Genomic DNA, 22,186 nt, shown 5'->3' with positions numbered 1-22,186 from the left:
TAAAAAGCAGTCTACTGCAAAGCTACGATTCTGGGAATTCTTCCTACTGATGAGCTGATTCTACAGTTGTTTCCCCGGGTGTGCTTCAGAGAGTGGGAGGAAGGTAAGGGAACCATGCAATCCCATGCAGAAAGCATATCTGCATGCAGAGTGCTTGAGTAGAAAATCTCTAACTGTCACAGGAGGCCATTGATGGAAACAGGGACTGCTTCTACCCTGAAAGACATATAGTCTGATACTATGATGAGGCAGCTTCCCTCCTAAATCATGCTCAGCAAAATGAGCACAAAAATAAGCACCACTGTTTAATAATTCAAACACTGCCAGTCAGATGTGGACCACCGTGTTGACACATAAATTCTTTCTTAATTCTTCCTTTAGTTAAAAATTATATGCTGGACTAATTTGCTACTTGAGGATACAATAATGTGAAGGAGAAAATTGAAAGTTTATTTAGCTATTACAATACAATTGTGAATCTAAAGTTTTTCTAAGGAATGCTATATTTTATTTATTTGTTTTTAATAGCACACAGTGGAGATTTATTCCCTTTATTTTTATTTTTGTGTGTGAAAGTCTGCACACACATCTGTGCATCACATGTGTGCCTAGAATGCTCAGAGGCCAGAAAAGGGTATTGGAACCCCCAGAACTGTAGATATAGACAGTTGTAAGCTACCATTTGTGCTGAGAATTGAACTTGGGTCCTTTAAAAGAGGAGCCAGTGCTCTTAGCTACTGTGCCATCTGTCCAGCCCCAAATACTTCAAGGTTTACAAAGCACAAAATCTTGATTCCGACAAATGGTAGTGTGTACACATCACACTAGAGTTGGGTGGTTTGCAAATCTGACTTCCCTGCTGAGAGACCACTTGTGCAGGTACCAGTTAGCACTGAAGTGTGGCCCCTGATCCATAGTTATACTGCGTGTGCTCCACATACATTTACTTTGGGCTTCTTTGCCTTCCTGAAATTAAGGCATGTGAATTAAGGCAAGGCATGTGAATATGAGTGGTTTCCATTAGGCTGTAATTTTATTTGTTTTTCTAACATAAATATTAATAAACCATTAGACAGCTATCTGAAAAGTGGACTGTTTTGCACTGATGTATATTATTTCTCCTGAGACTGTTTCCTGCAGGGTTATAGTTCCTGTTGTACATTAAAATACCCAGTGTTCACTAGAAATAGATATTTTCTCATGTAAGAATAAGCTGCACACATGGAAATTTCACTACAAAAAAAATGCAACGACGCTAATTTTGAAAAGATAAAAATGTGTAAGTATCAAACCTCAGTATGAGGCTGTTGGTTTTAAGAACTGACTTGAATCATTTTTCAGGTAGCTGTGGATCCCAGTAGCCTAACTGTAGACTTGAAAAGTCCTCACATTATCATTAACCAAGCTTGAATTTACAAATAATTGACTCAGATTAAATTATCTCGCTTTTCATCATCTGTGTAACTGGAACCGGAGCAGAGGCTTCTACACAGACTGTGAATATTGACTAAATTGTGTACACTATCTTCAAAACTAGAGATTGGACATTATATCCTCTCTTAGCTTATAATGTTGCCTTTTGATTCCCTATTTTTTAAAAAAAATCAAGGAACAATTTTGCATTAGTCTTATTATGGATATAGAATGTAATATATATATATATATATATATATATATATATATATATATATATATATATATATATATATAAAACATAGTGCATACAGCCAATGCCTCATCTTCCCAAACCATAATCCTGAGACCACAAGAGTTGACATCATGGGAGCCAGTGACATGGTTATAAGAGTAATCTTTTTATCACAGACTTTGATTGGAGTCTTGAGCAACTCCTTCCTAGTCTACAACTACCTGCTGCTTTACTTCTCTGGGATCAGGTTAAGGTTCACAGATTGGATCCTGCAACACTTGATTGTAGCCAACTTCTTAACTCTCCTGTGTAAAGGAGTGCCGCAGACAATGGCAGCTTTTGGTTTGAAAGACTTCCTTAATGATTTTGGGTGCAAACTGATCTTTTATCTTCACAGAGTAGGGAGGGGTGTGTCCTTAAGCAGCACCTGCTTCTTGAGTGTCTTCCAGGCCATTACCATCAGTCCATCGGGTTCCAGGTGGTCACGGCTTAAAGTCAAGTCTCCCAGTTACATTGCTGCTGGTGTATACATGAGTTGGATCCTGGCCCTCATAGTAAACATAACTTTTCCTATGTACATGACTGCAAAATTAAACCATAGGAATAGGACAAGTCTTAAAGAGTTTGAATACTGTTCTTCTGTTCGTCATGACAAAACCTTTGACATTTTCTCTGCAGTATTAGTCACAAGTCCTGATGTTTTTTTCATGTTGCTGATGCTTTGGTCCAGCAGCTCCATGGTTTTCATCCTCTGCAGACACAAGCAGAGATTGAAGCACATTCATAGAAGCAACTTCTCCCTCAGGTCCTCCCCTGAATCCAGAGCCACAAAGGCCATTCTGCTCTTGGTGAGCATCTTTGTCTGCTTTTATACCCTTTCTTGCCTCTTACAAATTAATTTGTCCCTTCTGTATAATCCAGGCTCTTTCCTGGTAAACATGGCTTCAGTAGTTGCTGCATGTTTCAACTGTGAGTCCCTTTCTGCTGTACAATCGATAACTCTGTGAGTCTCCACTCTGTTTTGCCTGTGCAGGGAATACAATATTCTAACCATATCAGTAACATCAAAATTGTGTGTTTTTTGAATAATGTATACATTTTATTGAATCATGTATATATACTCAATCATGTCATAAAAGCAGGTGGTGTACATTCATGAACTAACATGTACACATACAATTTGTGAACATATTATAAATTACATATTTATATATCCTATATTGTTTTGTGACATGAAAATGTTAATCAATTTATATAAATTATGAATTTGTCATAGTTTGTAAAACAATGGTTTGATTTACAATCTATTTTTTTACACTTATCTTACCTTTTTTTACAGCAACAGATTAAAATTCATTGGACAGTTTTTCCTTAGCCACTTCTCTTGCCAAAACAAAAAATATATAAATGAAGATAATCAAATAGCATTTCATTATCCTCATGCTCTGAACAGAAAATATTTAGAAACTTGATGGGATTTGACTATTAAAGGACAGTCTGCATGTGAGTGTAATAACACCAGTAATGAAGAAGGTTTTAGCAGGCAATGGTATACTCTTGTGGACATTTGCATAATACTTTTTCTGTGTTGACTTCTGTAAATCCTTGGTTTTTTGGAGCCAAAATTTTTCCAGATTTATTGCAGTATGATTGAATAATGAAATTTCATTTTCAGATTATATGTGGTGAAAACTTCCTATATGTGTATGTGTATTTATATGTGTATATATAAAATGAAAAATTGATTACCATCATCAAATCATGTGGCATATAGTGCTGTGTAGTTTTATGTCAACAACACAGCTAGAGTGATTGGGAAAAAGATAACCTCAACTGAATAAATGACTGCACCAGATTGTCCTATAAACAGCCTGTCAGGCATTTTCTTGATTAGAGTTTGACGTGGAAGGGCTGTGCTCACAGTGGATGGTGCAAGCCCTTGGCAGGTGGTCTGAGGGTGTCTCAGAAAGCAGACTGAGCAGGACAGGGGAAGGAAGCCTGTAACCAGATTCCATCCATGGCATCTGCTTCAGTCCTCCTTAAGGTTCCTGCCTTGAGCTCCTGTCTTTCCTTTTCTTGGTGATAAATTGTTGCTTGGAAATACAAGAGAAACATAAATATTTCCTCCCCAAATATCTTTCTCTTGTGGTGCTTTATCATAGCAATACAAACTCTAAAACCCATATCTCTATGACCAATTTCTAGAGATGATGACTTCTAAGATCTGTGTTAACACCTTCCACATACAAGAAACATTAAGTGTAGACACTGTTGTACACTTTAGAGCCTCGGACTTTGCACGTCTTTGTGAGTGTATGTGTCAGAGAACCTGAAGCTTGTGAGTCCAGCTAGACTGGCTGGTCAGCCAGGGCCAGAGATCCTCCTGTCTCTGCCTTTGCTATTACAGGTGTCTGAAGCTTCATTTACATTCCTGTAGTTGGTGGAGGTGAAACTCAGGTGTACACGTTTCCACAGTAAGAATTTGAGAACCTTAGCCATCTCTCCAGACCTAGAACTGATTCATTTTATTGCTGAAAATGTGTATATCTTGACAAACATTTCCTCATTTCTCTTACTCCTCTGTTCCTGGGTTTTCTACTTTTCTACTGGGAGTCTCTAAATTAAGCTTTCATAGATTCTATATGTAAGTAAAAATGTCTTGCTGCATTTGTTTACCTTAATTTACATGGTGCTTATCAGGTCCATCTGTTTTATTGCACATGACAGGACATTTAGTCAAAGTATTTTTTTTTTTTTGGTTTTTCAAGACAGGGCTTCTCTTCAAAGTTTTATATATAATACTCACCTGCATGTGTGTGAAAGGTTACAACTAATTGACCTGTCTCATAGAAACTCTGACAATTGTGTTCTATGATAAAACATGGCAATTCCTTTCTTGGAAGAGAGAAAAGAAGAAAAGAGGGGTAACCTTTGAACACATGGAGCCTCTGCCCAATAAGGATTGGTCCATGGCCAAGGGACTCCAAGACATTATGAGAAATCCCTTAGGATGAATGGGAGGGTTCAAAACATCTCATTCCTACTTCCATACCCTGAAACCACTCAAAATTGATCATCACCTTTGAACTCTTTGTCAGAGTTCCACTCTACATAGACAAGATTTATACATTTATTTGAGAACTTCCACCTTGGGTGAGATGAGTGTGGATAATATGGGATGCAAACCTTGCCCTGCAATCTGAGGTTTTTGAGAATTTTAGATCCTGCAGTATGCTGGAAATTCACCACTAAACTTCCAGGCTCATCAAAGGTGCTCTCTCTTCCTTGTGAGCTACTCCCAAAATCAAAACCCAGAGATGTAGAAAGAAAATTCCTATCAGCCATTTTCTTAATGTTACTTTATTTAGTGAACCAAGAGTCCAGCTCCCAGAACTGCTACCCAGGGTTACTCAGAAAAAGACTTCTCAAGAGCGGGGATAGAAAAATTTCTGATCTATAATAAAGCACATATGATCTGAGGGTCACTCTCTTTTTCTTCTTCTTCTTCTTCTTCTTCTCCTTCTTCTTCTTCTTCTTCTTCTTATTCTTATTCTTATTCTTATTCTTATTCTTATTCTCCCCCTCCTCCTCCTCCTCCTCCTCCTCCTCCTCCTCCTGCTCCTGCTCCTTCTCCTTTTCCTCTTCTTTTTCATTTCTCACACTTTTCTCTCTGCCCATTCAGCTACATCCCTCACTCAGCACATACACATCTCTCACTACTCTCTCTACTACCCTAACAGCCAAACTCTGGACAATTTTATGTTACATTTTCCAGGTCCTACCCATGCTCATTACACATAAGTCACACAGTTTTTCTCAGACTATGGAGGTCACATTGACGGGCTGGTGAGTAACGATTGGCCATGCATGTAGCCTAAATGGTTAGGGTTCTCAGATAGAAAGTAAACAGTTAGTTGGCTGAACCTTGAGCCTATAAAATAAACTGAAACTAAGACGATGTGCAGAAAACCAATTTCTGCAGAGAGTTATATCTACCAAAGTTGCTTCAAGTCTGACTTTGATTCAGCAATAAACACCTGGGAATTTGTCCTTGTGTATTCATCTCCAGGGGCAGCTCATCTGTTTTGAATTTCCTCTAAGGTCTTATAGCACAATGTGTAAAAGGCTGTCTTTTTAAATGAGAATACTGTTACTTTCCTATGTCAGTTATGAAAAATATTCTAGTATTATTAGAATTATACACGTAAGTAGAAATCATCTTCCTGAGCATCCACAGCTATATGTGTGCCCAAAGAGGGAATATTTTCATGAGATACACACACATGCAGTGGGGAAAATACCCATAGCTGTTATTAAAGAAGAAATGAAGGGGCACATGAGAGAAATTACAGACAGAAACAACCAGTCATTTATAGTCAGTGACTCTGCTACTTTGCCAGGTGGGACTCCCCATCAGAGAGTTATTTGTCTGGTGGATTGATGTGTTGAATACTCGTTGTCACCTGCTGTATACTCCCACAACCTCCTTCAACTTCACCTACAATGTTACAATTTAGAAGGAAAACAATACTGCAATGAATCTAACTATTGTAAACTGGCCATTAGAGAAGAGATTAGTGATTGGTGACAATGAGCAATAACCTCCAACAGGCACATCATGAGCTCCTCCATCCTCAGCCCCATCTCTTTGCTCCTTTCCCTTTCATCTCCCAAAAGACAGGAGGACGTGGTCCTTTCAGCACATGAATCACAAGATGAGAGTGAAGCACACTGCAGCCAGGCCTGTCCACCTACATCCAGTTTCAGTCCCTAAGGAAGAAAGTAAATGTGCCATAAAGTGTTTTTCCCAAAGTCACAGTACTCTATCTCAACTGTGTTCAATATGCATTTTCACTGATAATTTATAGGAACAATATTTTTGATACTGAGATGAAACTGTGAGGAATTCCAATTAGATTATATTTGACCATAAAGGAGGGAAATGAAGATTAGAGGACTGAATGGTTTTTCAATCACATTTACCATCACCTTCATTGCAGGTCAACTTTTTTCATTATCACATCCTAAAGTTTCCCTGGTTTCTCTGCAGTTTAGTTTTTGCCTTATGCTGAACCTCCAAAAACCCTTCTACAGCATTCTACAAAAATATTAACTACCACACAGCACCTCTACCCTGCACCCAATTTGAAAGTCTTTCTATTTGTCTGTATTAAGTTTGAGATGAATTTAGGGAAATATTTATGACCTAAATTATTCCCAAAGCTCCTTCCTCAAAGCTCCACAGTGTCCATTCCAGAAGACCACTCTTCTGCATGCATGTGAATACCCAGCATTAACTTTATGAACCAAACCACAAATTAGGACATCCAGTCTGACAATGGAACAACTATATGAGATTAATATTGATTGAATTATGCACTTTATTACCTTTCTTATCCTCATTTTACTATTTTAAAAGATAGTCAATTAATGTGCCAGGATAAAAGTTTTAGAAAAACCTGTTAAACCTGTTAAGATATATTATAGAGAAATTCAAATTCAGACAGAAGAAATTAACAGCGATGTTGTTTCAAGATTGGATAATAAGGTTACAGAAAGAAAGCATGTTTGACACAGTCACTCTTAATTTATCCAATAAACATACAGCAGTTACCTGATCAAGTGAATACACAAAATATTTGGGCTCCAATTGAAATGTTAGATTTATGAAGGTTTAAGGAGGCAATAGTATCTTATGGCATGCATTCCCCATATGTAAAGCAAATGTTAAACACCTGGTCAACTTTTAATAGGATTATATTACAGGACTGGCGGGAGCTGGCACAGGCTGTTCTGGAACCCAGTCAAAGGCTACAGTGGCAAAAGTGGTTCAAGGAGGAGGCTAAAAACATAGAAAAACAATGGAGGGATAAAGGAATATAAGTCTTCCAGGATCAGCTTGTTGGAGAAGGCCAATATGCTTCAGTACAAACACAATGTTTATATGATGTCCAAACCCTAATTCTATGTCGAACAGCAGCCTTGCATGCATGGGACAGAGTTGAGGAACCAGAGAAAAACTGAGTCATTTACAAAGGTTATACAAGGCCCAAAAGAATCTTTCAACAATTTTTTACAAAGATTGACTTCAGCAGTACAGAGAATGGTCCTGAATTCAGAGGCTAGTCAGAAAATAATTGAATCTTTGGCCTTTCAGAACATGAATGCAGCATGCAAAAGAATAATCAGGCCATTAAAGGCAAGATCTACAACTTTGTAAGATTGGATTAAAGATACGGTTAATATTGAGGCTCATGACCATGATGATATATGGATAGGAGAAGCAATTTGAAAAGGTTTGAGGAATGTTAGATGTTTTGGATGTGGAAAGCAAGGACATTTGAAAAGGGACTGTAAACAGGTCATTCCTAGAAACAATGTTTCTTCAAGGAACAATGGCAACAGAATACCCCTTCCTTCTGGAGTATGCAGAAGGTGTGGTAAGGGAAAACACTATACCAAGGAATGTAGATCAACAAGGGACAGGCAAGGTAATATTTTGCCTCATTCTGCGAGAAACTCCCAGAGGGGCCTAAGGCAGACCCCCAAAGCAAATCCAGTTCAAACTTTTCCTGCAGTAGTAGAGGAAACCCCTACTCAGAGCAGTTAAATAACCAAATGCCTATTGGAATAAGTCATGCTGGTCAGGATGATGAAACAGAGAGAATAGAAAATTCAGGAGAAAACATAAAGAAAATTTTTTGGCAAACTTCTATTAATGAACAAAGACCAAAATTAACAATAAAAATAAATGGTGTTTTGTTGTCTGGTCTGGTAGACACAGGTGCAGATGTTACCTTAATTGTACCAGAATTTTGGCATCCAACTTGGCCTCTTCAGGATGTAAACATTCATCTGTTAGGAATTGGGACATTATCTCAAGTGAAACAGTGCAAGATGGCTCAAATGTATAGGTCCTGAAGGACAGAGAGGAAAATTAAAACCATATATGGCTAACATAGCTCTGAACCTGTGGGGTTGAGACCGGTTGCAACAATGGAATACTCAGATTAATATCCCTCCAACCTCAGAAACAAATTATACCAGCACATGTTTATGAGAGAAATATTAGAAGATATTATTCTAAAGAGTGCTCACCAGCCATCCATATGATACAAGAACAGGGCACAACAACTGATGATCTCCCAAAGACACCAACAGTTCTACCTTTAAAATGGTTAACAGACAAGCCTGTATGGGTTCAGCAATAGCCTTTAACAACAGGCTTTAGAAGAGCTGGTAGAAGAACAGTTAAATGCTCAGCATATTGAAGAATCAACCAGCCCTTGGAATTCTCCTGTATTTGTTATTAAAAAGAAATCTGGTAAATGGAGAATGGTAACAGACCTTAGAGCAATTAACAAAGTAATTCAGCCAATGGGCTCTCTACAATCTGGAATTCCTTTGCCTACTCTGTTACCAAAAGGTTGGTCTCTCATAGTTATTGATTTAAAAGACTGTTTCTTTTCAATACCCTTACAAGAAAAGGACAGAGAAAGATTTGCTTTCACAGTGCCTACTTATAATAATTCTCAACTGGTTAAAAGATTTCAATGGAGGGTTCTCCCACAGGGAATGTTGAATAGCCCAACACTGTGCCAATATTTTGTACATCAGCCATTGGAAGTGATACGTAAAAATTTCCTAAATCTATAATTTATCATTATATGGATAATATTTTACTAGCTGACTCAAATGCAGATACTTTACAAAGAATGTTTGAAGAAGTAAAGAAAATTTTGCCTTGCTTGGGATTACAAATTGCTCCTGAAGAGATACAAAGAGGAGATTCTATTAATTATTTAGGATATAAAATAGAGCTACAAAAAATTAGACCCCAAAGGGTCCAAATTAGGAGACATCGACTACAGACTCTTAATGACTTTTAAAGACTATTTGGAGACATTTCTCATCTATGAACTATAATTGGGGTAAAAAAAAAACGATGAACTGAATAATTTGTTCCAACCTTAGAAGGTGACAAGGACTTATATAGTCCAAGAGAATTATCACCTGAAGCTGAGAAATAATTGACCTTGATAGAAAAGAAAGTACATGAAGTGCACATGGATCGTATTGATCCAAAGCTGGATTGCATTTTGGTTATTGTACCATCTAGGCATTCTCCTACAGGAATATTAATGCAGAGGGAAGATAATATATTAGAATGGATATTTTTACCAAATAAACCAAATAAAAAAATTAAAAATTTATATGGAAATAATCTCTGACTTGATATGGAAAGTAAAATTGAGACTTCGTCAATTAGCAGGAATAGACCCAGCAGAAATTGTCTTACCTTTAACTAAGAAGAACATTGAAAAATTATGGATAGAAAGTGAACCTTGGCAAAGAGCTTGCAGTAATGTTTTGGGAGAAATTAACAGCAACTATCCTAAAAGTGATAGAATTGATCTTATAAAGGGAGCTGATTGGATCTTGCTTCGAATTGTACAGGAAAACCTCATATCTGGAGTTGGTACATTTTACACAGATGCCAACAAACAAGGAAAAGCAGGTTACCAATCAGAAAATTTAAGTAAAGTGATTCAAAGTCCTTATAATTCAGTTCAAAATTCAGAATTGTATGTTATTCTGTTGGTATTAATGGATTTTTCAGAACCTCTCATCATAGTAACTGACTCTCAGTTGCTAAAAGAGTAGTATTACATATTGAGACGGCAGAATTTATCCCTGATGCTTCAGAATTAACTTCACTATTTATTCAATTACAAGACACAATCAGGAAAAGGAGTCATCCCTTATATATAACTCACATCCGATTCCATACTGGTCTGCCATGCCCTCTAGCACAAGGCAATGATGAAATTGATAAATTATTGATAGGAAATAAGCAGGAGGCCTCAGAATTTCATAAAAATCATCATGTCAATAGTAAAGGTTTAAAAAAGGATATTTCCATAACCTGGCAACAAGCCAAAGAAATAGTAAAGAAATGTCCTACTTGTTCCTTCCACAACCAAATGCCATTACCAGCAGGATGATGTAACCCAAAGGGTACTCAGAGGGAAGAAATCTGGCAGATGGACGTATTTCACTTTGTAGAATTTGGAAAATTAAAATATGTACACCATACCATTGATACTTATTCAGGATTTCAATGAGCAACTGCTTTGAGTTGTGAAAAAGCTGATTCTGTAATCACTCATTTGCTAGAAGTTATGGCCATCATGGGTATACCTGCACAAACCAAAACTGACAATGCTCTAGCATATGTATCTGTTAAAATGAAACAGATTTTGCTTATTACAATATATGGCATATTACAGGCATACCACATAATCCTACAGGTGAAGCAGTTATAGAAAGATCAAACAGAACTCTAAAGGATATGCTAAATAAACAGAAAGGGGTAACAAAAAACCCCAGAAATAGACTGTATGATGCTCTATTAACTTTTAATTTTCTTAATGCCAATGATAAAACAACAACAGCTGCAGAGAGACATTGCATAATAGAAAAAACTACAGAATTAAATCAACCTATATACTTTAAGGATGTGCTGACCTCAGAATGGAAACCAGGGTATGTGTTACGTTGGGGAAGAGGTTTTGCTTTTGTTTCTACAGGAGAAGATAAGCTGTGGGTACCATCAAAATTGATAAAGGTTCGATTTGAACAAGAGAAACCTCTTAATTAGAGGAGGTGATAGTTCATCAACCAGCATGAACATCCAATTTAAACTAACTTATACCAGTAACACATGCCTTTTCATGTAATCAGATAATAACTTGCCAAAAAGGAATATCCCCAAAAATTAGTCTTGGGGAAAGGTTTTTCTTTATGTCTTCTAGGAGAATGAGGAATCTGAACAACACTGGACAAATGAGACAACTGAAGATAAGGAACAAATCATCTATGCCAGGAAACAGAGGGAAATGGCATATTGGTATATCCTCTAAAAAATATTATAAGTCTTCCTAAATGTTGGTTTCTGCTCTTCTCAAAGATTTAACACTATTGGTCTTCTAATAGTCCCAGTTCAATTAAAATTTAAAGCTGACTTTGGAGTTGGAGAATGGCTCTCTCCTTCTTTAAACTCAAGCATGTTGTTAAAAGGAAAATGCAAACTCCATGTATCATGCCAGAAGAAAAGAGCTATGGGACAGGAGAAAAGCCAAATTAATTAAGGGACTATTCTATTACTAATCTCAACTCTTTGATTATATTCTGGTTCTTTAAACTTTTCTTAAAGAATGAATTTTATATCAAAATTTACAAGATTAATATAGATGATAGATAGATAGATAGATAGATAGATAGATAGATAGATAGATAGATACACATTTTAAACTTTGTTAAGATATGAATGGTCATATAGAGTACTAACTAATTCTAGAAAAAAAGGCTTCAGTTAGCTGTATATATATATATGTCTTTGTGTTCGAGTCTCTTATCAGTTTTCTGCAGAAAATCTCGGCCAGGCCTAACATCAACTGAAGTCTCCAGAAAGAAGATGGGGCCCCACAACAACAACAATTCCATGTGGACAATAATAACATCACTAAGATGACAAACATCATCTACAGATCAGCTTTGAACTACAAAGTGCTCAGAACAATTTTGAGAGGGCAAGCTGAGATGATCCAGTCCCAAAGACTACTTGTATAAGGACTTGAGATAAACCCTGAACTTTGGCATTATACAAAGACTGGATAAGGAAGAATATAGTAACCTTTCCTAGAATTTGACAATTAACCTAAAATTTTTCTTTCAGGATAAAGATAACTTTGCCCATACACAGCAGGAAGCAATTTTAAGAGTACGATGCCCATATTCCCAAAGAGGTGTTGTGGGGTGGGTAGTTTTTTGCTCTTTTTTAATGGGTTTTGAGTCTGGGATAATTTTCATTGTTTATGGGGCTTGGTTACAAGTTGTTGTCAAGGGTTAAGAAAAAGGCTAAGCAAAGGAGATTAGATTTAAGGTTCTTGTTTTAAAAAAGAGAAAGAAAGAAAGAAAGAAAGAAAGAAAGAAAGAAAGAAAGAAAGAAAGAAAGAAAGAAAGAAAGAGAGAAAGAAAGGAAAAGGGAAGAAGAAAAAGACAATTACTAGTTTTAAATACTTTACATTGGATTGGATTGTTTTATATTGTTTACAAATTATATATATTGAAATTGATATTGTTAGAAAATGCTATATGTATATTTCTAATTGTACTTATACCATTCATTTAACAATGCAATTTTCTGATCCTTGAATGTTATTATTACCAACTACTAGGATATAAAGAAATGAAAGTTAGTAATTAGACATTACAATAGAACTTGTAGTCATATTAGATATGTTTTAAAAATTGAGCAGATATATTTTAGATAGACAGGTCATCTTCAAACCCTTCAGAGATCTACAGAATATGGCATTTAAAATGTTTTAATAACTTAGAAAATTGTTCCTTTTTGAGACATGTCGGCTCCTGGCAGTACCAATCTACTTCAGAGAAAATATGGGCATTGAAGAAACTGCATATGGAGTTAACTTTCATTGTGGCAAAAGTTAGCCACTGGACAACAAAGTATCCTCGAATCAACAGGACAAAATGGACAGACAGGACATGAAACAAAGGAGTACTGATTCTTGCCAAAACAAGTGTGGTTATGGCTTTATCAAAAGGCATCTTCTGAGGCCAGGACAATATGGCACCATCCCTGAAGTGGCCTTCGCAATTCGGAAAAGGTACAGTGCCCTTTTCTTCCAAGGCAGCTGAACAGGCAGTGGGCTGATGGCTTCCGATGTGCAATGGGACAGTAGCTGAAACAGTTATTCTTGAAGAGTAACTAAGCTCACACCTCCCAATAGCAGACTGGCATTTAATAGAGGGATGTGGAGAAGAACGGGATGCTGAGATGAAGCCATATATACACAGTCAAGAAGAATGGACAGCTGAATTCAAAAACCATCAGCAATTTCCAGAATTCAAAATCTTGAATCATGACATGACACTAATGGAATTCAGGTGTTTCTGGTACATGGACTGTTCTCACCCAATGTGAGGTTGAACTGTTGACCTTGTGTACATCCTACTTCACAAATGAGTCTGTCAGATACGCTAAGCCTATAGGCTGAAGATGATGCCCCAGGACTGTGGAGAAACCTCAGGTGACTGTCCAGGCAGCTGGCTGTTTCTCTCAACTCACAAATTTTTTGGAAGTTGTTTGCTTGCACTTCCTGTTTTTATTTTTGTTAGGTAATATTATTTCCTTCTTGGGCCTCTGAGAGAGTTGAAGATTAGTTAATTATAGTTGAAGGTTAGTTAGTTATAGTTGAAGATTAATTAGGATAGAAAGTGAATTAGATACATTTTGGACTTACCAAAATAGGATAGATAATGAAATTATTTTCTCTGAATTTGTCAAATACAAATGGACTAGACATTGTTTAGGTATTTATTACTTGTATATATTGTAGATAGTTATTGTACTTTGTATATAGTTTTTCTTTTGTTAGTTATAACCTTTTTCTTTTTTTCTTTTTATTAAATAGAAAAGGGGAAATATGGTGGTATTTTATTTGTACTGAAATGTGATTTTAATTGTATGTTAATAAACAAAGTTGCCCTGGGGTCAGAGCTATTAGAGCCATAGGAAGAGCATGGCGGTGGTGTGGTGGCACACGCCTTTAATCCCAGCACTTGGTAGACAGAGCTAGGTAGATCACTGTGTGTTGAAGGATACAGCCAGCACTGGAGACACACACACCTTTAATCTCAATCCCAACCATAGAAGACTTGGAAGTCTTTACAGACAGGCAGTGACGAGGCAGTCATGTGTTTGGGTTTACAACCAATGAGAAGGTAGAACAGAAAGACTATATAAAGACAAACACACAGGAAGTAGGTATTTTTTGGAGAGGTCTCCTGGCTGAAGAGGCTAGCTGCAGCAGGCTGGTAAGGCTCTTAGCTCTGATCTCTTGGCTTTCTGCTTTGCATTGCTTCTGTGTTTCTTATTTAATAAGACAGTTGGTTACATCTACAAAGAATAAAAGAAAGTTATGGAATTTGCAGATAAATGAATAGAACATTTATATTGAATGTGGTAATGAAGGTACTGAAATGCAAAAGCCACACACATTCTCTCATAGGTTAGTCATAACTTCAAGTCCCTACTGTCCTGTGTTGAACTTATAGTTCACATAGATGCCTGAAATGTAGAACGAGAGCACTGGGAGAACGGTGCTTTAAAAGATGGTTAGTAGAACATCATAGATTTTCTCAAAGTACACATAAGAAAAATCAACCTCTGTGGAAAGGCAGAAGTGGTAGTCTATAGGAGAAATGAGAGTACAAGAAGGCAAGAAGGAGTGTCCATTTAAAAAAGGTTGCATGAGCATCTGATGGCCTTCTAAAAACAATTTAAATTGAAATTGGGACAATCTGCAAGGCTGTTGAAACATTTCACTTTCATGAAATGCCACTCATCAATTTTGGAAATTGTTCTCTATGCAAATGTAGTCATTCATACAGTCCTTGCATTTGGTTGTATCATGAAGATCTTCCCCGGCTTTCTCCTCTGAACTTTTAGAATGCCATGGCTTCCAGTTGGATGCTTGATCTGTGTTGATTTGACATTTGAATTGGTCAAGATTGTAGGTATCCTATTTCATTCCTCTAAATATGAATACATATTTTCCAAAGTAAAACAGTCTGCCTTTGCTCCTGTGTGTATTTCTACAAGCAGTTCAAATTCAAGTGACTGTATTTGTGGAGATTAATGTCTGAGTCCCCTAATTTTTTTAATTAGATTCCATGTAAATTTTTGAATATCATTAGTGTTTATCTATGGCTCTGAACTTTACTTAATTAGGTACAGTGATTATTGTAATATACTCTGAAAACATTACCATTGATTTAAAAAGATTCTCACCTGTTTCATTAATACTTTGTCTTGGAGTCACACTTCATGTCCAGTGTCTTACTCATTCTATCCCTGATAGCATTTCTCAGTATGATCGGTGCTGTGGCATGACATAACAAGCCTATGTGAAGAAATAAATTTCTTTAGTGGGGGAACAATTGGGTAACACAATAAAGTAGGAAGTAACAAGAATGTATCTCTCTATACAACAGTTACACTAGCAGCTTCTATCTCAACAGATGTATCTATGACTCTGAAGTGAAATGTGTATATTAAAATATCTATTTTACAGTCAAAATGGTAAATGTCAGATGTTCTCAACTCTTAGTATGTAGTGCATACACACCTCACACCTTCAGTATCCTGGCTCATAGGTCTGTGCCTAAGGACCTGAAGTCATTCTCCACATCAAGGAAAGCCATGAGAGTATTACAACTATGTGTGAGAAGCATCTTCTGGCTCTATTTCTTCTTACTTCTCCCTCTAGTTTTGTAGGTGCTCACATAGTGTCCACTGGTACACACTTTCCCATAAAATCACAGCCTACATTCTTTTTTTCTAAAGCATATAGTTTTCTAACCTACACACAGTCTATACATAGATGCAAATTTTACCCAGCTGACTAGAGATTTATTTGTTGTAAATGCCTTATAGATTGGTTTTCTGTTTGTCTGTTTTTTATCTCTTCCTCTCTTTACTGATACTGGTTTGTGGTTTTTTGCTGTTTTGGTTTTATAATGAATTTATGCTGTTTTACTGGGTATGAAAAGAACCTTCTGTGACCTGAGCTGCCCCCTGTCCTGCTGCAACTGCACAGTGCACTGTAAAGGATACAGAACAGTAGTATCACTTTGCATTCCCTTCGGACTCCTGTACCCCCAGATGGCTGTTTCTTTTAGGGTGTGGGGGTTGTTTCATTCATATGCTTCTTTTCCAGAGTGTGGAACATCTACAGTCCAGAAAGGCTTTAGCCTGCCAGTTGATTTGAGATACTCCCCACTGCGCAGGACTGTCTACATCCTGCTGAGCTGCATTATATTCTGTACTGTGTACAATGAAGAAGTTTGCTTCCCTTTAAAAAATAATAAAAATATATAAAAAATGAATTTTAAAATTAATAACTCATTTCTTATGGTAGCAGAACTATTCACCCATACAGGTAACTCTCTTCAAAATCCTATTTCTTTCCCTTCAGGTACTAATGCCAAACAAAGTTGATGAATGATATTTTCACCCAAAATGCCATCTTCAAATTGACTACAGTTATAAAAGCAACATGAATAAATAATTTTGGACAACTTACATTTATTCAGTAAACACTACTATGAATTTGCAGCATTCAGTTATTTTATAGTGCTCTTTGAAAATATAAAAAATGTATATTTCTCATTGAATTTCTATTCTATACATTATGATGGCACCCACTGAGATGAGGAAGGGAAATGAGATTTGTGTGCAGGACACCTCAGACAATCAAAAAATACAATGCAGATACATAGCACAGTTAAAGATCTCAGACAGATCATAAATACCTCCTCATATCTGAAAGTGAGATCCAGTCACCTCTAGGAAACAGAGCAGATAACAACTTCTCTGAACTCACAATATTCCCTTAAGAGCTAACAGCAGGAAATTGCAATTCTTCTTTGCTAATGGTCACCAGGGGACAAAAGTTCAGAGCAAAGTTCTTGCCTGCTCAAGCCTGCAATGTCCATTGCTATTACAAGTAAAATAATAATTGCAGGTCTGAGGGGAGGTGAGGTCACAGAATCACAGACCATATCTCAGGCACTGGCTGCCTTCCCTCCAGCTGACCTCCTCCAGATCTTTGTGGCCATGGAGCTGCGATCAGCATGCTGGGAAGAGATGGGGTGCTGAGAGTGTAGCAGACTGCAACCTAAGGTCAGAGAAGAAAAGAAAACGTGCGAGTCTTGGTAAGTGATCACTGGAGATCACCTGGATGACAGCAAGGACACAGAAGACACAGAGAACAAAAATGGATCAGGGAGAAATGAAGTGTGGGGTCCTAGAAGCACTTCATCCTAATTCTGACTTAGCCCATTCCACACCGTCAGTCCCTGCTGTGCTCTGTCACCCTGGAAAAGAAGTCTTGTGCTTAGGGTGTCTCAAAATGTCTCTGTAAGGAAGCAGTGTTTCCATTATGAGGACATTTTAGTAGGGCGCCTGATAAAGGAGTGTCACTGTGGTTATTGACACTGCTTAACTTTTTGGGAAATTTATATCTATGAATATTAGTCTCCTTGGTGCTCTTATGCACAGTGGTAAGTGTGCACAATGATGGACTTGGTCATAAACTCTACAGATGATTCTTTCACAGGGTATTGTGTCATAGATTCTGAAATGGGCTTGTATACATTTTTCTATGAAATATTTGTAAGTAACTTTCGTAAATGAAAGCAGATTAAAAAGTACTTTCTCATGACAGTAAATTTCCAGTAATAATCATTTGTAACTCCATCTAATAAGCATAATACATTTTTAGCACTTCCATTGATACAACTCATAACTTCATGATTGTGATTTGAAGCAGAACACGTTCCATAAAACAATGCAATCCTACCTGCAGTTGCATGTAAATGTAGGTCTCATTTGCACTAAACATTTTCTCTGCCTCTGAGTGAGGGTGTAATTAATGGAAAAGTATTCTTAATGGTTTGAAAATACCCAAATTAATAAAAATGCCAGTATTTTTCATGTAGATGTAGTTAGAGGAATTTAAATGAAGGCAGTTATAATATTATTGCTTTATGCCCTCAACGATTGGGATTAAATCTTTTCTCACATATTTGAAAACCTTCTCTTCAAATAGACGATTAATTATGCTTGTGCAGGACACTGAAAATGGGAAGACTAAACACATAGGTGGATTCGATGCAATATCCTACACTCATTCCTAAATTTTTCTCTGAATCTAAAATATTCTAAACATTAATGTTTATTAACATAGTAATTACACTTCCAACTTTGTCCATGTGAAGTTTACACTTTTTACACTTCATGTTACAATTATAGCCATACTTTATAAAACTTAATGCTTGTGTCATTAGTCCCAAAATCACTTCATTTGGGTGTCAATACAGAGATTAGCTGTAATCTTAAATTAATAACAATTTTGTTGTCATCATATTTTACATGGATTCAAGCTTGTTTTTCAAAGTAAAATGTATGTCATTTGATTATTGGCCAAGTTTTAAAATGAGTCATGACTGTGTTTCAGGGCCGCTGAATATATTTTGCTCCTGTCCTGTTGAGATATTGCTGCCTCTTTGCACATTCCAAAGAGTATGAATCTAAAAATATTGAAGCACTTTGTGCCCCATTCCATTGCCTTCATGTATGACATTCATGTCAAAGTGGTAGATGCCCTATAGGTTGAATGTACCTTGTGGACTCATTCAGAATTGATAATCACTATCCTGTGTCCTGTGACACAGTGCATGTGGTCCCCGCCTCATCTTTTCATGCAAAATTGTCAGTCTGAGTCCAGAAACTTGCATCATGACAGACAGTGAGCTGTCTGTAAGAGTGGTCATCTTGTCTCTGACTATTATTGGATTCACCGTGCACAAAACTTAAGTCCAAGTGGATCAAGGACCTCAACATAAATCCAGCTACTCTGAACCTGCTAGAAGAGAAAGTAGGAAGTAATCTTGAACACATTGGCACAGGAGACCACTTTCTAAATAGAATACCAGTAGCACAGACACTGAGAGAAACAATCAATCAATGGGACCTCTTGAAACTGAGAAGCTTTTGTAGGGCAAAGGATACGGTCAACAAAGCAAAGCGACAGCCTACAGAATGGGAAAAGATCTTCACCAATCCCACATCTGACAGAGGACTGATATCCAGAATATATAAGGAACTCAAGAAATTAGACATCAAAATGCCCAACAGTCCAATTAAGAAATGGGCTATAGAACTAAACAGAGAATTCTCAACAGAGGAAACTCAAATGGCTGAAAGACATTTAAGGAATTGCTCAACATCCCTAATCATCAGGGAAATGCAAATCAAAACAACTCTGAGATACCACCTTACGCCTGTCAGAATGGCTAAGATCAAAAACACTGAAGACACCTTATGCTGGAGAGGATGTGGAGCTAGGGGAACTCTCCTCCACTGCTGGTGGGAATGCAAGCTTGTACAACCACTTTGGAAATCAATATGGCGCTTTCTTAGAAAATTGGGAATCCATCTCCCCCAAGATCCAGCTATACCACTCTTGGGCATATACCCAAGGAATGCTCAACCACACCACAAGAGCACTTGTTCAGCTATGTTCATATCAGCGTTGTTTGTAATAGCCAGAACATGGAAACAACCTAGATGCCCTTCAACTGAAGAATGGATAAACAAAATGTGGTACATATACACAATGGAATACTACTCAGCAGAGAAAAACAATGACATCATGAGGTTTGCAGACAAATGGATGGATCTAGAAAAAATCATCCTGAGTGAGGTATCCCAGACTCAGAAAGACAAACATGGTATGTACTCACTCATAACAGGATACTAGATGTGGAACAAGGATGACTAGACTGCTACTCACATCACCAGGCAGGCTACCTGGAAAACAGGACCCCAAGAAAGACACAGGGATCGCCCAACGACAGAGAAATGGAATGAGATCTACATGAACAGCCTGGACAGGAGTGGGGGTAGTGAAGGGCGAGGGTCGAGGGAAAGAGAGCTTGGGTGAGTGGGAGATCCCAGCTGGATCAAAAACAGAGAGGGAGAACAAGGAATAGGAGACCATGGTAAATGAAGACCACATGAGAATAGGAAGAAACAAAGTGCTAGAGAGGCCCACAGAAATCCACAAAGATACCCCCACAACAGACTGCTGGCAATGGTCGAGAGACAATCCGAACTGACCTACTCTGGTGATGGGATGGCCAAACACCCTAATTGTCGTGCTAGAAACCTCATCCAACTACTGATGGATCTGGAGGCAGAGATCCATGACTAGGCCCCAGGTGGATCTCTGGGAGTCCAATTAGCGAGAATGAGGAGGGTTTATATGAGAGAGAATTGTTGAGACCAAGGTCGGATAAAGCACAGAGACAAATAGCCAAACAAACGGAAACACATGAAATATGAACCAATGGCTGAGGGGTCACCAACTGGATCAGGCCCTCTGAGTGGGTGAGACAGTTGATTGGCCTGATCTGTTTGGGAGGCATCCAGGCAGTGGGACCTGGTCCTGTGCTCATTGCATGAGTTGGCTGTTTGAAACCTGGGGCCTATGCAGGGTCCCTTGGCTCAGCATGGGAGGAGGGGACTGGACCTACCTGGACTGAGTCCACCAGGTTGATCTCAGTCTGTGGGGAAGGCTTTGCCCTGGAGGAGATTGGAATGGGGGGCGGGCTGGGGGGAAGGTGAGGGGGGCGGGAGGGGGGAGAACAAGGGAATCTGTGGCTGATATGTAGAACTGAATTGTATTGCAAAATTAAAAAAAAAAAAAAAAAAAAAAAAAAAGAGTGGTCATCTTGTCTCTGACTATTATTGGATTTCTGGGGAATTCCTTGCTTCTCTACCACTATCTGTTTCTTTACCTAGCAAGGTACAGGTTAAGGTCTACAGACTGGGTTCTGATGCACCTGATTGTAGCCAACATCTTAACTGTCCTATTTAAAGGAGTGCCACACACAATGGCAGCTTTTGGATTGACAGATTTCCTCAATGATACTGGATGCAAATTGGTTTTCTCTTTTCACAGAATAAGTAGGGGTGTTTGTATTGGCAGTACCTGCTTCCTCAGTGTCTTTCAGGCCATCATTATCAGCCCCAGGGATTACAAGTATTCAGAGCTTAAAATAAATTCACACAAGTACATCCGTTACTCTATGTACCTGAACTGGGCAATTCATCTCCTTATAAGCACTGTCAATCTTGTGCACATGAGGGCAAAATATGGAAATGATAGCACATTAAATCTGAAATCCTATTTATACTGCTATTCTGTCCGTCATGACCCAACCAGTGACTTCCTGTATGCAGCATTGCTGTCAGCTCCTGATATTCTTTTTCTGGGACTCATGCTATGGGCCAGTGTCTCAATGGTCATCACACTGTACAAGCACAAGCAAAGGATGCAGCAAATGCCCAGGGCCAACATCTCCTCCAGATCCTCCCCTGAGACCAGAGCCTCTAAAACCATCCTTCTTCTGGTCAGTACCTTTGTCTCCTTTTACACAATCTCTTCTGCCTGTCAATTCCTTGTGACTCTTGTGTATAATCCCAGATTGTCTCTGGTGCATGTGACTGCAACAGCCTCTCTATTTTTCCCCACTGTTTGTCCTTTTCTCCTCATGAGCCGTGACTCCTCCATATCCAGCTACTGCCTGCCCTTGAAAATGAACAGACATTTCCCCAAAGTCTCTGACCAAGAGTTAAATTGAAAGCTGCTGCCCAGTTCTTACTTGGTTACTGAGTCATTCTAAAAGAATAGTGAGCATAATCACACTCATGCCACATGACTTTTGAGGATATTACAGATCAACCATCCTATTGCTGTGAATGCAGATGAGTGTGTTCATGCACACAAAAATACACATGTTATTTGCTGTGTAATTTTTTTTTGCACTAGCATGTGAATGGATTTATTTAAATAATGACATTTACACTTCAAGGTATATATT

The 22,186-nt window shown here is 37.9% G+C and overlaps 1 protein-coding gene and 1 pseudogene across 1 annotated transcript; both read left to right on the top strand.

Annotated features, from left to right (window-relative positions):
- Nucleotides 1-1,779: 1,779 nt before the first annotated feature.
- LOC131902675 (vomeronasal type-1 receptor 4-like) lies at nucleotides 1,780-2,647 on the top strand (annotated as a pseudogene).
- A 16,564-nt stretch (nucleotides 2,648-19,211) lies between these two features.
- Nucleotides 19,212-21,946, top strand: LOC131902674 (vomeronasal type-1 receptor 4-like). The gene is made up of 2 exons (XM_059253690.1): nucleotides 19,212-20,206; nucleotides 21,027-21,946. Exons 1-2 carry the CDS (start codon nucleotides 20,179-20,181, stop codon nucleotides 21,944-21,946), a joined length of 948 nt encoding a protein of 315 aa, XP_059109673.1. The 5' UTR covers nucleotides 19,212-20,178.
- Nucleotides 21,947-22,186: the final 240 nt, after the last annotated feature.

This window comes from Peromyscus eremicus, chromosome 1 (assembly GCF_949786415.1).
Source record: "Peromyscus eremicus chromosome 1, PerEre_H2_v1, whole genome shotgun sequence".
Classification (NCBI taxonomy): Eukaryota; Metazoa; Chordata; class Mammalia; order Rodentia; family Cricetidae; genus Peromyscus; species Peromyscus eremicus.
Note: the sequence above shows the minus strand (reverse complement) of the source record. Positions and strands in the feature narration are given on the sequence as shown.

Excerpts from the sequence above, each read along its gene's own strand:
- LOC131902674 (XM_059253690.1), top strand. The coding sequence starts at position 20,179 with ATGAACAGCCTGGACAGGAGTGGGGGTA. Across the intron at positions 20,207-21,026 it reads CCTGGACAGGAGTGGGGGTA|TGGTCATCTTGTCTCTGACT; the intron begins GTGAAGGGCGAG and ends AAAAAAAAAGAG.